Source organism: Desmodus rotundus, chromosome 4, assembly GCF_022682495.2.
Source record: "Desmodus rotundus isolate HL8 chromosome 4, HLdesRot8A.1, whole genome shotgun sequence".
Classification (NCBI taxonomy): domain Eukaryota; kingdom Metazoa; phylum Chordata; class Mammalia; order Chiroptera; family Phyllostomidae; genus Desmodus; species Desmodus rotundus.
In genome coordinates this window covers 3,407,132-3,424,631 of record NC_071390.1, presented here as the reverse complement: position 1 = coordinate 3,424,631, position 17,500 = coordinate 3,407,132, and the positions used below count along the sequence as shown (strand labels likewise).

Sequence of the window (17,500 nt, the reverse complement as noted above, 5' to 3'; positions counted from 1 at the left end):
ACTGAAAGTACAGTGTAATTTCCCGCACTATAAAAAGGTCATTAATAAATTTGGTCAACCATAGATCAGACTTCTACCCCGAAAATTACAAAGCATTGCGGAGAGAAATTTTAAAAGAACTAAATAGTGCATTTTCCTCAAAGTCACCCATAGTTTGATGTAGTCCCAATCAAAACCCAAGCATGCTTTGTGAAAAAAAACTGACTCTAGCCTATTTGAAAAACTTACATAGAAATGCAAAATGTCTAGAAGAGCCCAAATACTTTTTCAAAAGAAGAATCTGATTTCAAGACCCCCTGTGTGGCCTCAGAAGCCGGGACGGTGTGGAAGGACAAGGCAGACAAAAGGGCGATAAGGAGGGAGAGTGGGCTGCAGCGGGGTCCCCCCACTCCCACAGCTGCTGGTCTGGAACCGCTGTGCTCTTTGAGAAGAAGGAACCCGTAACTGGCCATTTTTTCATGTTGGTGCCGCGGCGCCCCCCATGTCCTGGCCCCCGCGTCTTGCATTTAACAACTGTGCCGCACGGAGTCGTAAGGCCGCATGGTAACGTGTTTGACCTGTCTCACGGGGTGCGTGTTGGTGCGGCGGGTGTGCTTCTACCACCGTAGACGTGGCTGCAGGTGACACCCGTACTGTTTGTCCTTGTCTCTGCAGAGGGAGGTGCAGGTGCCCTTGCTGGCGTGTGGGGGTTTGAATGTTGCTCATGCTGGTAGTAGGCAGGGCCAGTCTGTTGGCCACAGTGCGGAGTGGTTATCCGACCAGCAGAGTTCCAGCTTCCCCACGTCTTGTCCGGCCCCCTCGCTGTGGTCTGCTCTGTGTACCTGAGGACAGTGGACAAACTGCTTACTTTTTGTTACTTTAATTTGCATGTACTTATTTATGAGTGGGGTTGGTATTTTTATGATTCTAGTCTTTTTCTGTGATATACCTGGACATGCCTCTCGGACTCTGTTTTTTTGTTTGTTTTTAATTAACCTTTTCATATACTCTGACACTTTGAGCAAATTTACTACCACTTGAACTTTCTGGTTATTTGAGTTACAGAAAAATGGAAAAATTTTAATGCTTTTTCTTTTATTTGTACCAGGGATTTTTTTAAAAAAATTACTTATGAAAGAGGCACTGAATCCAATTTATGAAGCTGTGAATTAAAATCAAGCTTTCAATATGTACTTTATTTGTGCCAACTGTCTCTAATTACTTACATAATGATATGGAAAATTTAAAAATAATTGTGACCAATTTTGGTATGTTATAAACCGAACTCCTATTATCAGGAAAAAGGGCTTTAAATGTTTTCATGTTAGTGAGTTACTTGTTTGCAGATGATGGTTTATAAAGACAGAGGCTCTAAGAGACGTATGGTCACTGTACTTTCACAACAGATACAGTCCATCCTATCAGAAAATGTAAGGATTATAAAACGTTTCATGTGACACCCAAGTTATTCTCCTATATTGCTTATAGTCATTTATAGGAGGGTTCTTAGAAAGCTCATTCAGAAATCAAGAATGTTTCCTATCTGAGAAGTTGGTAGTAAAATTTTAATTTTGAGTGTAAGTAGCCCAGCTTTAGAAGATGAAGCAGAGGTTGCTGAAATGGTCCCAGTCACACCTGCTGGTGCCATGTCACAATGCCTTCTTGGTGACATCCACATGACATAGAATGCAACATTGCAGTGTTTTTGAGTGTGCAGTTCCGTGCACACTCTTAGCACTTAGCAGATTCAGTGTTTTGAGAACATTATCTAGTTCCAGACCATTTTCAGTTTAATGTCTAAAAGATTTATTTCTGTGCTTTTCTTGGGCTATGAAGAAAATCCTTTGATCTTTTTATTTAATGTTGGGGAAGCTAGTGTTCCTCTCCAGGCCTGGTGTCTTCGCTTGTAAATTATTCAATTACACGATACATTTCAATGCTTCGAAAGACACGAAACACTCAAATGTGGCGGTTAAGTGCTCCCATCGCACTCTTCGGGGTGGGTTTGTGCGCCCTTTTCATCTGTTCAGACTGCATTTCACACACGTGCAGGTACTGGTCCGTGGGAGCCAACATAAAAGTGACCCACGGGTGTGTTTCTGTCCCCGCGAAGCACTGAGGTGCTGGAATCCTCGGAACTGAGCCGTTTCGTTTCTGTCGTGACTAGGAAGCTGACGAAAGTGTTACGGAACTACGTGGACAATGCCGAGAAGCCGGGCGTCAACGAGCAGCTGTACAAGGCCATGAAGGCTCTGGAGTACATTTTCAAGTTCATCGTGCGCTCCCGCGTGCTCTTCAATCAGTAGGTGTCCCCGGCCGGCGGCACTCCAGGGGTCTCTGGAAGTCCCTTACATCCCTTCATCCCTTGCTCCTGTCCCCTTTCTCTTCCTGTCCTCTTTCTCCTTCCTTTCCTTGGTTTCTCGGGGGGACAGAGCAGCGGCAGACAGCTGTGCCAGGCTGGGGTTGCACACAGGGAAGCCAGCCCTGCTCCCGAGTCAGCAGCATGTCCACGGGAGTCAGACACTATCTACCGGAAGTGTTTACAGTGCTTCAGATGCAGTGCCCGGTGTATCTAGGGCTTCCGGAGTCCTTTTCCGTGTACCTCTATGTGTCAAATAGCGCGAAAAGGATGCACAGAATGAAGACAAACAGCCACCACAGGGAAAAGCCACCCACGTCAAATGGCCTCGCTTGGGAGGCTGGACAGCAGGCTTCTCCCCTCTCCTTCCTTCAGCCACGGCGTCCTTTCCGGAGATGCATTCCCAGGCAGGAAGGTGTTGGGTTGGGTGGACACTCAGTGGCTTTAGTTCAGGGGCGTTTTATGTGCTGTCTGGATGGGTTTGGGAACTGGTTTGGAACTCTATAGAGTGAATGAGTGCACGGTCGCCTGCGCCGTGTCTAGAGAACATCGATATTGGAGTCTCTGTAGATTAAGAGGTGTGCTAAAGCGAAAAGAACTTGCAGCTGGCCTGCAGCAGCGACCTGCGATGCAGTGGTGTGGGAAGAAGGTGGCCGAGCCGGGTGCTGGAGCTGACTCACCTGGCTTATTTCCTTTGGAGGACATGGCTTCGGGTGGCATGCGGGAGTGACGTTTGTGCACGTCAGTTCTTTGAGGTTCGATGTTTTCCTAGTGAGTTCTAAATGTGGAGGTAGAGTTCATGGACCAGCATCCCTCAGAATTAGACAGCCCGTGTCACCTTTTACAAGTATGGCACTCTGGAAACATCAGCAAATACTGGGACACTGGGGCTTGAGCCGATGTGGCCCCCCTTTAGTGCCTGCCTATTTCCTCTGGATGGGATCTTTGTTTGCCTAAGGGAGCCTTCTCCAGAGGGACCCAGGGGAGGGTGAAGGTATTCGAAATCCAATCTCGTGTGCACCATGCTCGCAGAAAGCTGAAGGGACACGTACGTTGTTCACCCGTGTGGAACTATGACGTAGCACACAGGGGTGTGCCCACCCATCAGCGACTGCAGTCCCCGTGTCACTGGCCAGAGGATCCACTGCTCTCGTTCCGCTGGTGTTCTCGAGACGAAAGCAGTAATTGTGAGACCGCACTGTTGCGGACGAAGGCTCAAGGCTTGAGGGCACTGGACTCTGATCCTCGGCTGGAGTGTCAAAGACACATGTTTTATTGTGTTTATTACAGGTAGGAATGAACCTCGATATGGACCGAAGCCTTCTCTTTCCTTAAGGGTCAAAGCCATTGATTTTGTCACTCTCAGAAGTGAAAGGTTGTGTTTTCCTATATTTTATTTTCTTCCATAAAATTAGTTCTATTGAAATGAACTTGCCACTCTCAATCTTGCTGGTGTCTATTTCCCTAGTAATCTTTTTTTAAAGATTTCATTTATTTATTTTTTAGAGAGGGGGGAAGAGGGGGAGAAAGAAGGAGAGAAACACCAATGTGTAGTTGCCTCCCGGGCACCCCTGCTGGGGACCTGGCCTGAAACCCAGGCATGTGCCCTGACTGGGAATCAAACTGGCAACCCTTTGGTTCACAGGCTGGTGCTCAATCCACTGAGCCACACCAGTCGGGGTCCCGTTTCCACAATAATTTTTAATCTTCAATTACACTAAACCAAAAGCTACACTCAGGTGTGAGGATAACTTGAAAAACTGGAACAGTTGGGTGGCATGTGACTGATTTGGCCTTGTTTGGTTTGAAGAAATGACCTTGGACAGTTTGTGATCAATGTGACATTGAATCGGGGGTGGGCTGACGCTTGTCCCCTTTCTGAGCACTTTGCCGATGTTCCCTCTCACTCAGAGATCAGTAAGCAGAAGCAGCATGCGCGGGCCTCGAGCGTGTTCCTGCCGTTGCAGTAAACGCTAAGATCTCGCACGAAACCACGCTGCTTGGAAAAGACCGGGCAACCCGAGCAGACCAGGTGCAAACAACGTCTGTCTCCTTAACCTCCTTCCCTCTCGGCACACACGTGGCATTAGAAATACGATGCAAGGTCTTGAGTTTGACCGTATAGTGATGAGGAATATGGCTGGGTGCCTGTCACAGAAAAGCCTAGAACCTTTACCAGATGAGGTTTTCCTCCTCCTCCCTTCCTCCCTTCCCTCCTTCCCTCCCTCCCTCATTTCCTCCCTCCCTCCCTTCCTCCCAGAGGAAGGAGTCTGGAGCTCATGCCCTTACCCTGTGCTGTCCTCATGTCCTTGGTCCCCTTTATCTTCCCGCCCACCATCCTGAGGGTCTTTCTTTTCCCTCATGGCCCCAAAGGGGCTCCTGCCCCTCCTGGCATCAGGACTGCGTTCCTGGCAGCGGAGAGGGCAAGGTGAAGGGTGAAGGGCTCTCCCAGCCTCTCTTCTTTTAAAGAGCTTTCCCCAGTCCCTACAGAGTCACGTGCTTTTGTGTCATCATCCAGCAGTGTGTCACATGCGCACCCCAGCTGTGGAGGACTTTGGAAAGGATTTTTAGATGGGCTTACGGCTGCTTTCAACAAAATCAGAGTTTCTTAAATAAAGCAGTGAGTGCGTACGGTAGTACATAGATGTCGGATGGGCAATTAGCACTTCCTTCCTCGTTCTTCTCACCCAGAATTTCTGTTGCCGGACAGCTTACTGCGTCCCTCATGTAGTCGGGGTTACTGGCTTCTCAGAGTCTTCCCTTCCCCATGAGCTTGCGAGGCAATCCCAGAGGCTCCCCACACTGAGCACCTCAGGCTTCACATCGTTGGAGTCCCAAGTGACCCGCGGGAGTGAGACGCCCAGCAGACCCGTGTCCGGCACCCAGGATGTGCTGTGTATCTGGCCTCCCGAGGACGGCCTCTGTTCTCAGGCCTGGCAGCAGGCTGCGGGCCCGACTGTGGCCCTGGTGCCAGCCTCTGTCCCGCAATGGCCCTGGCAGGAGGCAGGCCTGATCCCAAACAGACAGTGTCCCCTCCTCCCAGAGGACAAAAAGGACAAAGTTGTCAGAACAAGAAGCAGCCACGGGCAGTGAGGTTTGCTCAGCCTCCTAGCACCCCGTGTTGGGGTTCCTGACCTCATTTGAGTGGGTGCTGTAGGGTAGGGGCCCTGGGGGTGTTGATGGGTGGGCTCCCTCCCTCCCTCCCTTGCTCCTTCCTTGCTCCGTAAGTCGTGAGCTTTGGAGCCCTGACTGTACCCCAGACTTGAGTCATTCACCAATCTCACTTTTTTCTCCACACATTTCCTGAAGGTGCCCCTCGGCTGCCTTCGGTACTTCCGGAGTGCACCGGGGGGCGGATGCTTCCGACGATGCCCAGAACACAGGTGTGGCCACACTGTGCAGAGAGGATGCCGCTTCTTACGTTTGAATCTGCAGTCTGAGTCTGCTGAGCGGAAGTTCAGTATCTCAGGGATTCTGCAGTCAAGAAACTGTGGCCTTAAAATCACAGACGACAGGGCCAGAGACTTTGCCCATGTCCTGTTGTCTTCAGCCGGCGCCCCGCTCCCCGGCCCCACCATTCAGGGGCGCTTCATCTGGGATAGCAAGGACATTCGTTCTGGGTGAAAGGAGACTCCTGTTTTGTCTAGGCTGCCAAAGGGAAAGTGGCCCTGTGCCCTTAGCAGATGTCCACCCGTCTGGTCCCCGACGAGGCCCTGGTGTGGTGTCTGCAGCGGTGGGGGAGGGAAGGGTCCAGGACTCTCCTTGTCTTGGCAAGTTTTGTACCTCGGAAGGAAACAGCTGTGTTCACAGCTGGAATTGACAAGGGCGTTTTTCTTTTTGAATAAACTTTGGAGGTCTGTTTCCCTTTTTCTTCTTTCAAAGCGGTCTGCTGTATTTCCACAGAATGTAGTAGCTCTGTGAAATTCCAGGGTAACTGACAGTCGTAATTATCCTTCTGGAGAACAAAGAGGTGAAACTTGGGAGGTGAAGATATGGAAGCTTATCATTGTTACCTGCCCGCCTTCTCGCTGAGCACATCCATACCCGTTGTTTTGTTCAGAAAGGTCGTTTTGTTTGCAATGAGAACAGCAGATTTAAAGCTCTGGCCCAAAGATGCTTGGTTCCTGGGGAACCCCGGACAGATTCCTGACAGCGGGGTGGGGGGGAGCTCTTCTGGCGGGGGTTTCTGTTTGCCTGGGTTTTCAGCGTGGGCGGAGCACATTAACTAGAGAGCAGGCAAACACAGGCGTCTGATCAGACCTTCGGAATGGAATTACCAAAGCTCGTTATCGCTGCGCTGCCCTCGTGTCTCCACGCTTTGTGAAGGTTTTGCCGGTTGTCTGGTGTCAGCGTTGTGCCTAATTAGTTATTGATCGTGAATAAGTTGCCACAGGTCTGTCATTCTGCTGTTATTTCCCTGGGTAACAAAACGAAGATGTAGGTTGTAGATAAAGATCTTGTCATTCCTTGTTAATGAGTACTTACAACAGGACTGGGGTTTACTCATCTGTGGAGGCATGGACCTCCTCTGGCTTCCTCTCCTTCCACCTCCCCGTGGGCCAGTCTAGGGACTCTTTGCTTTAACCCACGGAAACCAAGAGGTGAGCCTCGGGACACCTCCCTTTGTTACAGAAAGGCGCTTCACACCGTCTGTTTCCTCTTGGCGTCCGGAGGATATCCCACTTCCTGTGCAGTTCTGGAGGGCCAGTTGTTTTCTTCCCCAGATGTTGTTCCGCCTTCTTTTGCGTTCCGTAATTTGTGGTGAGACGTCCGCTCTCAGACCTACTGTTGCCTCTTAGACAGGAATGGCGTTTTTCATTTTCTGGAGCCGCGTTTACAGTTTCGCTCACTTTCTGTGGTCAATGGCAGTTTCACTATGGATTGCATAGGAATACTTTGTTTTTTATTTACCCTGCTGGTAGCAGACCGCTTTGGCACGGGGGCCGGCCCTGTGCCGCACAATCCGGGACCTCTGTCGTGTCAGACGACCTCCAGGTTCTTGATTTGCCCAGGAGAGGTTTCAAGGGCAAATCGGAGTGAGAACGAAGTGAGTTTTATTCAGGTGGAGAAAAAGAAAGAGGCCAGGGGGCCACTGTAAAGACGTGAGAAGAGCAGGGCCCAGTGGCTGTGGTCAGTTAGTTCTTGGGACTTGATGTGTTTCCCGGGGGGCGGCTGTCTCCAAGCTTTGTGGCCCCAAATTCTGACTCTGCCTTCTGGTTGGGAGGGTTCTGTTTCTAACTCGGTCCCTTCCTGAGGTGTCACGGAGTCGGTCCCAGGCCCCTCCTACTTGTGGTGTCAGTTTTCATTATGGTGATGGTCTGATGGGGGGGTGGTCTCTGGTTAGTTTCGCTTCTCAGATTGTTACTCTCGCTCTAATTTTTGCTGGCTCGTTTGCTTTGTTATCGGTCTCCCTGACTAAGGTGATTGGAACCATCGCCCACCCATGTCTTCGGTTAGGGAGGGTCAGCTGGCTGTGAGCTGCTCGCTTGTTCTGCTCTTTGGTTCAGCCTCTTGTCTCAGGTTCCTCATTCCACAGCCAGGGAATCTCCCAGTTTCTTACGAACCTGCCTCACCATGCTGGATTTTCCGAGCTTCTTGAACCTTGGATTGATGTCTTTTATCAATATTGGAAAGCTCACGGCCGTTCTCCATGCTAAAGTCCCACTGGCTCCCTCGCATCTCTCGTTTTCATCTGAAATGCAATGACTTGGATTTCGGATACTGTTCCCCACGCACCCGCGACACCGGCATTTTCCATCTCAGCGTTTGTCTGTGTTCCTGGTGATGGGTTTCCGTTTCATTCATCCCACCTTTTGCTCGGTCTAATCTAAATGTAACCCGTATAATGCGCTCTGAATTTTAGATACTATGTTTTCTAGTTTTAGAATTTTCACTTGATATTTTCTCTACTAAAATTTTCCAACTAACCTTCTATTCTCTCCATCTATTTTTCCATATTTCTATCTTTCCCTTTTTCTACCTTTTCCTCTTTACTTTAACATAATATAATAATTACATTTATTTGGCATTCTTGTTAGCTAACTGCAGTATCTTGGTCGCCTGTGGGTCTGTTTCTGTTGGCTTCTTTTCTTGGATAGGGCCGTTGGTTTGGTCTCGTGCTGTGCCCAGTAGTTGATGCTTGAGTGCAGGACTGTGTGTGTGTAAAAGTGTAAAAGCTCCAGATGTCATGCCCTTCTTTTAGGTGACTCGTCCTTCCCCTTGTAGGCAGAGAACAGGGGGTGACCCCCTTCCCCTGTGGAGCCTGCTCTGCGTCCGGGCTGTCGGCCTCCTTGTGGGCCTCCCTGGGCCTCCGTCTGCATTAGTTTGCCTCTGGTTCTCCAGGGTTTTCAGCACGGAGTCTGCACTGTGGTCGGGGCCCCCGCTCCCTGGCCTTTTCCAAACACCAATCATTGTCCCTGGGGACTGATAGAACTCCACTCTGCTTTACAGAGGTTTTCCTTTCCACTCCACTGAAGCCAACCCCTATTTGAAAAGCCTTTACAAAACAGATACACAACGTTGCAATTTCCCATTTTAGACAGAATTTGTTGCTTCATAGTGGAAGTTATTTAAATATAAAATCACCTCTAGGGTAATTAATTATCACTTAGTTTACAAAATTTTCCTTTGTACATAAGTTTTCAGGTATGGTATACTCTTAAAATTAGGCAGAAAACTAGTCTATATTAATAAAGCATCTGAGTTGCAAGATTTTAAAATGCAAATGCATTGCGTCTTCGTAACAGCATCTTGAAGTAACAGCTAATCAATAATTCATAGCTGGAACTTATCTACAATTAGCAATATGTATTTGCATACATGGATCTCATGCGCTACTTCCTCGTTACCCAGTTGTTGAGCATGGTCCGCCCCTCGGAAGTCCTCTCATTGGCACCGCTTCCGTGGTGAACAAATTCATACAGTACCGTTTCTCTAAAGTAGTTTTGAGTTTATGACATCATTTTCAAGTGGTTGTAAGATTATGTTAAATTTAGGTGATGAAGTGTCTTTGTGACTCAGTATCAAATCATGTGATATTAGAGGTTTAAAAATACTGTCAGGAAGTACACCAAAGTATCAGTGATGTCATTTCTGTGGGGTCGAATTAAAGCTGAATTTCTCCTTCCTTCCTTCACCTTTGGCTTCTTCTCCTTTCACCTCCTTCCCTCCCTTTCCAGACGTTGCTGCATTTTTCGGACTTATAAAACGCGCTGCGTTACAACGTGAAAACCGAAACGGAGTAGGATTAAAAATTCAGCTTCTCTGAGGCGGGGGCGTGTCTCTGTGGGCTGCGGCGGGGGGTGGGCAGAGCAAGGCGACTTCCAAGCCCTCCCCCCATATTTCAGAGACCCTGAAACCGCTCACAATCTCACGTGCCCCCCAAAGGCCCGTCCCAGGTCCGTGGCGGAGGGAGCCGGACGCCGCGTGCGCCTGGCTGTGGCCGGCCCCCAGCGCACTCTTGTTCTTCGCAGGCTCTACGAGAACAAGGGCGAGGCGGACTTCAGGGAGTCGCTCCTGCAGCTGTTCCGGTCCATCAGCACCATGATGAGCAGCGTGTCCGACCAGACCGTCCGGGTGAAGGTAGGCAGGCCCTTCTCGAGCTCCAGATGCGCCCAAGGCCGTGGGTAGCCGCAGGGCTCCGTGCCAGCTGGGAGAGGGCTGGGCCGCGCGTCATGCGCTCTCGGCACTTGGGCGGCAGGCCCCGCATTGGGGCCTGGCCATGGGGGCCTCTTCTTTGCGGAGAACCTGGCCATGCTCGCTGCGCAGGGCAGGGGGGCTGTCCGTCCCCTGCAGGGCTCTGGAACCCCGATGTTGCTGTGTGTTTGCCCCGCGGCCCCAGAGGTTCTGAACTCGCTCTCTGTGCCCGTGGGGAAGCCGGTGGGACTAGTGCAGTCAGGTGGTCAGAATCCGGGCAGCTGTGCCCCCAGCATCTGTCAGGCCTCAGGCTCAGCCCAGCACACGGTGCACATCTGCGGCCTTCAGTGCAGCTTACACCTGCGCAGCAGAGCGAGGGGTCGTGCGCCCCTGTTCCCGCTGTTCCCACCCTGTTGCCCTGGGGAAGAAGGATGCCTCCATCTCCCCGGGGCCTGGGCGTTCTTCAGGGCCTACATCCCGTACGCCGCCCTTGCTGCGGCAGACTCCCTGCGGAAGGAGTGTGCAGGCTGTGCTGCCAGCAGGTGGCTGCCCCTGCTGACTCCCGCAAAGGAGGAGCGTCTTCCACGGGATAACCTGGCCCCTTCCCCTGGCACCTCCCGGCAGCTGTCTCTGTTCCTACCTTCCCCTTTCAGTGTTCTTTTAAGGTGTTGTTTCAGAAAATGCCCTATCGTCTTACCAGTTTGTGGGGAAGCGCTTGCCCCGCTTGAGAGCTTACCTCTCTCTGGCGCAGGGATGCCCAGGTGTGTCTCCTGGTCACTGGGACTAGGAACCGGTGCAACTACACGTGGATCTCGCCCGGTGCCGCTTGCCCGCTGAGCTGGCGCAGTGCCGGGCAGAGCTGTTGCCTTCTCAGTGTGATTTCCCCGTCTTCCTGTGGGCTTGTTGCAGACTGCTGGTCGGCGGACGAAGCCGCAGGGGACAAAGCTCAGCAAAGCTTGAGGTTCTCTGCTTTGGCAACTTGCTGTTGCCCAAAGCCACCTGCTTGTTCCAAGGTTAAAATCAGCGGTGCGCTTAGTACCTTTGCTCCTAACTCCTGCGGCATTTTAGGAAAACACACATGGGAAGTGTAAGAATAGACAGAAATCACAGGAAGTTTGGAGCCCAGAAGTAATTTTAGATCTCTAAATATATTCTCATGTCATGAAATTTGGTTGGGCTTGGCTTGGGTCTTCCCACTTCCCTTCGTGTCAACTCCTCCCGTGGGCGGCTCATCGTAAGACACGAGTGACCCCCGCAACGTCGGTGCCTCGGTGCCACCCGCACACCTGTGACGCGGGTGACTGAGTTTTACTGGAAACGTCGCCTCCTCGCTGCCCATTTTGTGTTTTGTTCTCTCACAATCAGTGTTCTCTCCACTTCTGAGATGAGGGTTCCCATCGTGGGTCCCTGGTTTCTGTGGTGTTTTCCCCCTTTAAGTTTGGCTCTGTTGAAATGGACACACACCTATGAACCACGTTACTGAGAACAGGAACAGACTGGCGTTTCCTAGGGGCGAAGCGTCGCTCCCCAGAGGGTAGCCCTTGTGGCTGTGAGCCCTCGTTGGAGACCTGGACATCAGCAGGCTCTGCTACCTTCTGGGCTTTATTGGGGGTGACCTTTGGGGGATGGGGGTGGCCGCCATGCCCCAGAGAGCCAGCCCCCTGTCGCCAGTCACCTTCTCCAAGCTGAAGCCCTACCTCACACCCACCCTGGAGGCCTGCTTCGGCCACTGCGTCTTACGCTTGAATGAAGGGAGAGCCAAGAGGAGTTTTAGCTGATCATTCGCTTCAGCACACATGGCACCACACTCGAGTTGTCAGCGTGGCTGCTTTCCGTGGGCCTTAGTGGCAGTGTTTTACCAGTCATTTAATGTGAGCGAGCAGACCCGCTGGGTGTGAAGGCTGGGCATCTCCTCGGCCAGTGATGGGGGAGCCGCGGTGTCCAAGTGGGGAGTGCTGTCCTCATTCAGCCAGGACGGAGCGGAGCAGTGATTTCCATATCTGCTGGCAGGTTCATGGCCACACTGTTCCGTCCAGCTCCCCCAGAGAGCTGCTAAGTGCCAGCCATCCTGTGATGTTCGGGGACTGGGCTGTACTTGTTGCCCACCTCGGTGGACAGCACCCCTGGGCAGGATGTAAGGACGGAAACGGCACCCCTTATGGAGCTTTCCAGCCGAGTGGACATGGTTTGTGCTGGTTTGTGCAGCAGTCACAAAGCTGAGACTGCATTCCAGACGGACTGGGCGAGTCCCGAGGGGGTGGGAGGGAGTTAGGTGGGCTGGTCCTGAAGGCTTCCTGGGGCCAGGACCTTGGGGACGGCCCCACTGTGTTGGCAGCAGGTGGCTGTTCCTGGACCTCCTGTGTCTTGCAAAGTTGGATGTGGGGCCTTTGGGTCTTCCTAGTCAGAACTGTCACAGGCAGAGCTGTCACTGAAAGCCACAGTCACTGCCAGCTTGGTGGGGTGATCCCCCGAACACCGTCCGGTGACATAAATGGAGTCTCCTGTTCCGCCCGCGGCTGAGAAGTCCGGAGTTTTCTGTAGAGGCAAACTCTGGCCGTGATCTTCAGTAAGAGATTGATTCTTGCTGTGTGTCTGTGTCTGTGTGTGTGTGTACATTCTTACCTTTGTTCCTTTGTGTACATTCTTACCTTTGTTCCTTTGTGTACATTCTTACCTTTGTTCCGTGTGATGCACTTGGCATTTTTTGTTCTATTCTAAACATCTTTTGGCCTAGTCTGAACGCCTGTATCTCACTAAAATATTACTGGTCGCAGGCGCTCTCTTTACTTCCTGACAGCAGATGTGTCTCAGCCCACATTTGAGAAACACAGCTCTTAACCACGCCTTAGATTTTCTTCCACTGGTTCTCCAGTTCCGTTTGGTGGGTAAATGTTATTAGTTTCCGGCGTCTGCCCCTTGCCTTGCAAAGCTCTGGGCCCCTGGCACTCAGAGATCACCTTGCAGGCAAGTGGATCAGACCCAGGAGAAGCGTGATTGAATTTGAGGACCCCTCCCCCCACCCCCGCAGCTGAGCTTGGCACCCAGATGGTGAGGGTTTGGCTTCCTCCTGGGGGGGGCATCCTGGGGGTGCTGGCTTTCCTGCCTCTCCCATTCTCACCATCTCGGGGGGCCACTTCTGTCTCATCATCACCGGAAGGGCCTGCGTTGGAAACGAGCTGTATTATAATCACAAAAATGCAGCTGTTGGCTGAGTTTGGCCCACTGGGAAGTGCGACTTTTATTTCCATAAAAATAATATCCTGACTTGAAATGATATTATACTTATTCGCCTTATATTGTATCCCAGATTCTTCCTTACCAGTTTCCATTGCTTTTTGACTCTTTCTAAGCCACCACCTGGAGCACTGCCCCTCCTAGGTCTGTAAGTTTAGAATTCCTTTTTCGTCCTCAGGAAAAATGGTCTGAATGCTTTAGGCACAATGACAAATAAGGATCCGAAATAATACAAGGATTTCCTTGCCGGGGAGGGAATCGGGTGTCACAGGTAACTTCTGACCAACGTCGGGCTCACTCACGGCTGCATCCCTGTCCCCGGTCCTGCTGACCCCTCTCACGACTGCCGTCGGTGTTCCTGGGGCTGTGAAGTCTTGCTGGGGACCTCAAACGCAACAGGCATTTACTGTGTGCCTGCCCTCAGTTTTAAATATGATAGGGGATCTTGTTAGAAAAGTGGAAGTACCACAGTTGAATTAAGAAACAGAAGGATTTCTTGTCATCTCCGTCCCTAGAGGTTACGCGGTGTGCATTTGGTCCGTGGAAGTGTCTGCTCGTTCTGCTCCGGGTCGTCTCCTGTGTCTGTGGGACCTACAGGTGCGTGGTGACCGGGAGCCGATTTACAGCGTATCAATGGATGTGTGTTCACTTCAACGTATGGTAGCAACTTCTAGTTCCCACGTAGGTGTTCCTCTGTCCCTTAGCATTTCCCAGAGCGTAGTTTGTCAGGTCACCTGCTGCCTCGTGGCTGCTGTCATGCCTCATTTAGCATGTTCTCGGTTCCCAGGCACTGAGACCGTTTCTCATGTTCATTTCCGTGAGCCGCCTTGGCTGACCCCTCTCTGTGCGGTGGGCCCAGCGCTGCCTGGTCGGCTGGGGCTGTCAGGTTGGCCGGGGCTCTGAAGTGCTGTGAAGGTCACGGCCAGGGCTGTGAGCCTCCCCCTGGATCAGGGGTCCCCTCTGGGTGTTGTGTGCAATGCGACTGCCTGGCCTTGAAGCCACAGAGCCCTGGTTCTGTCCGCGATGCCGTTTTGTTCTACGCTGGGTGGGACGCAGGGAGGCTGCTGCAGCCTCGTGTGGCTGGGGAGGCAGGCCGCCCTCGGAAGCCATTTCTCTGCTCACATCACCTCAGCTTCTGCTGGTGTGGGACCAGCGGCCAAGTCAGGCCGGGTAATAAGAGCCCTGCCGAGCCCCCCACCTTGAGCCCAGACTGCCGGGGCACGGAAGAGGCCGGCCTGTGGGGCGTGGGGACCACCGTCCACCAGCACACAGTTTAAAGAGACTGGGGGGTGTCAGAGCCACCAAGGCGTGCCGAGGGCGAGCAGCTCAGCACTTCCTTCACTTCCTGCCTTTCTCCTCGTCCCGGACCGGTGGGGGTGGGGGTGCTGTGGGGGTGCTCACCGACCCAGGGAGGACTTTGACTCCAGCCAGGGCTTCACTGGCCAGCCTCTCCTCCCCGGAGCCGACCAGGAGGAGGTGGCAGGGATGGCGCTCTTCCAGGCCACAGCATCTACGGGGGAGGCTTGTCCAGCCAGAACGCCTGACAGCTGAGCGGGCTGGCAGCTCAGGAGAAGTGAGAATCAGCAACCGGCCGATCCTTCTGGAGAGTTCTTCTGCTAACACAGAGAGCAGAGGAAGGGCCAGACTTCAGGAAGCAAAGGGACCAAGCCAAGCTTGGAAGGAGTGACAGCCCCCTGGGAGAGCTGGGACAAATGCCACACGCCGAGTAGCTTCTTCCAGACGAGTCCACCCACAGCTGCTTCGGGGTGCGCGTCTCCGTCAGCTTGGGGCTGGGATCACAGAGCACTGCAGACGGGAGCGTATAAAGAGCGGACATTTACTTCTCACAGTTCCTGAGGCTGGGGTCCTAGATCGGGGCGCCAGCACGGTTGGGTTCTGGCGAGGACCCTTTCTGGGGTGCAGATGGCCAAGCTCTCATTTCGCCCTCGTGTGGCAGAGAGCAGTCGGGAAGCAAGCTCTCTCATGGTCCTTACAAGGACGTGAGAGCACCCGGCCCCAGCCTGTGACCTCATTTAACTCTACTCACTTCCCGAAGGCCCTTCCTCCTGACTCCACCACTCTGGGCGGTAGGCTGTCGTCATGCCAAACTGGGGGGACACAGGCTTGTAGTCCCTGACCGCGCACTTCAGAAGGGCTCTGTTCCGGGCCCTCCTCCTTGTGCCCTGCAGTGGCCAGCAGCCCTCGGTGCTCCTGGGCTGACGGAGACCTCACTCCTGTCTCCGTGTCTGTCTTCATTTGCTGTTCTCCTGTGACCTGACGTGACTTGGTCACAACCCCGTAGACCCTGTGTCCACACTAGGACACTCTCCCAGGGGCCTGGGGTTAGGCCCTGAACGCGGCTGTCCTGGGACACCACTCAGCCTGCACTGGGAGTCGACGAGGACATCGGCATGGATGGCAAAGGGTCCCGGGCCAGTGCTTGAAGCAGGGCCAGAGAGGAAGCGGGCTTGGGTCCAGGTGCCCCAGGTGAGCTGCGGACCTGCACTTCTCACACCTCCCTGGGTGCAGAGGTGTGTCAGGGGATCGGGGACCTGGCAACAGTTTGGGGTTCAAGGAAGGTGTTGAGGAGTTACATCAAGAAAGCATGAGGTGGGGGGACTCCAGGTAGAGGCAGCAGCCGGGGTGTTTGTTGGTTTCAGGAATGACAAAAAGATCCGTGGTTGAGGCTGGACAGCAGGTAGTGGGCAGCGGCTACACCAGGACTGGGGAGAGAGTGGAGAGGCAGGTGTAGGCATAGAGGGCGGAGCCTGCGGGCCTGCGGGCCTGCTCAGGGTCCGTGGAAGCCACTGGAGTGAGCTTGGTCAGGTCCGAGTTGGCTTCTCCAGGGTTGTTTGGGCTGCCATCTGCAGGATGGATGGGGAGACTGAGGGGAAGCCGTGGGGTGAGAGGCTCTTATGGAATCCAGGTGAGGGACCGTGGCACGGGGGCTAGAGCCGGGGTCCCCAGCGTGGTACTGTCGGCATTTGGGCGGGCGGTGTGTGGTCATGGGCACTGCCAACAGTGCTCAGCGGAGCCCCTGGGCTTTATGCACGAGCAGTACCCCAGTGCGACAACCGGAAATGTCTCGACATTGCCAGGTGTGCCTGGGGTGGGCCAGGGCCAGCATCTGCCCGGCTGAGGACCAGGGGCTGGCTGTGCTCTCCGTGATGGGTTTTGGGTAGACAGACTTGTTGGTGTGACTCACAGGCCATGGAGGTGGGTCTGGCATGGGAGGGGAGGAAGGGGAAGGAAGGGGTCACGACCACCTCTCGGTCTTTGGCTAGAGCAACTGGGTGGTGAAGACCTTCTCGGAAATGGGCGAAGATGGTCCAGAGTGTAGGTGCAGAGGGTGAGTGCCTCCTGAGACGGGGCACTCGAGTTAGAACCTCCACCACGTCGCTGCCGCAGGAAACCTGTCCCTGTGCAGCTGCTGTGTCCTTCCTGAGTGCTTGTCACCCATTCTGGGCGTCCTCTCCACGGGTATCCACCTGCCATTTCCAACCACATGACCATCTCTTAGGACCTGTCGTCATTTTCTGACGACCTTTGGACTGTGTCCAGTTTCCGCCCCCTGTCCGAAGCCTCCTTAGCGCTGCCACGGGCTGGTGGCTGCTGGTGGGAGGCATGGTTATGTAACGCGGTGGAAGCTTCCCGAGAGTTTGGAGAGAACTGGCCAGCGGCTTCTGTCCAGATGGTGGTGAGCCGGACATAACCCTAATCCCTCGTATCTGCGCCGCCCTCTCAGACCTCAAAGCCTTTGATGCTGGTAATCTCTTGTTATCCTCCCAGTGCCGCTGTGGCGTCTGTTAAAAGTAATAATGAGAAAGCTTTCTAAAGGCATGGACAGGAAACATTACCACGCAAAGTCTGCGTTTTAGTGGCTGAGTCGTTGATGGCAACATTTATGCCCACGTCCAGCGGCTTTTTTCCTGGGCTCTTCAGATGGCAGCTGCCCTGTGCAGCCCCTTCCGAGCAAGTTCTAGGAAAGATGAGGGGCTCCTGCGGGTCTCCAACAGCTTGACCAGCCAACCAGGGTCTTCTCGGGTGAACAGGGTGCCGTCGGCTGGGATGCGCGAAGGCTCACGTGCACCCCCTTGAGGAGGGGTATTTACACATGCACCTCCCATAGGCTGTTGTGGGCTCTTCTCCTGTTTTGAGTTTCCGTGGATTGAGGCCACCTGATGACAAGTTGCATAAACCTCTAGTAGCATCTAAATAAATAGATACTTTCATCTTATGGATAAGGAGACTCAGTATTGTCAAGAGGTCAGTTCTTTCCACCCCGATCTATAC

The 17,500-nt window shown here is 53.0% G+C and overlaps 1 protein-coding gene across 3 annotated transcripts in view; it reads left to right on the top strand.

Moving 5' to 3' along the window:
* DOCK1 (dedicator of cytokinesis 1) overlaps positions 1–17,500 on the top strand; it is a 374,752-nt gene that overhangs the window by 90,067 nt on the left and 267,185 nt on the right. For all 3 annotated transcript variants that reach the window (XM_053922126.2, XM_053922125.2, XM_053922127.2), the window contains exons 22-23: positions 2,147–2,281; positions 9,811–9,919. In XM_053922126.2, the coding sequence (XP_053778101.1) occupies positions 2,147–2,281; positions 9,811–9,919 (244 nt within the window). The remainder of the gene's footprint in view (positions 1–2,146; positions 2,282–9,810; positions 9,920–17,500) is intronic.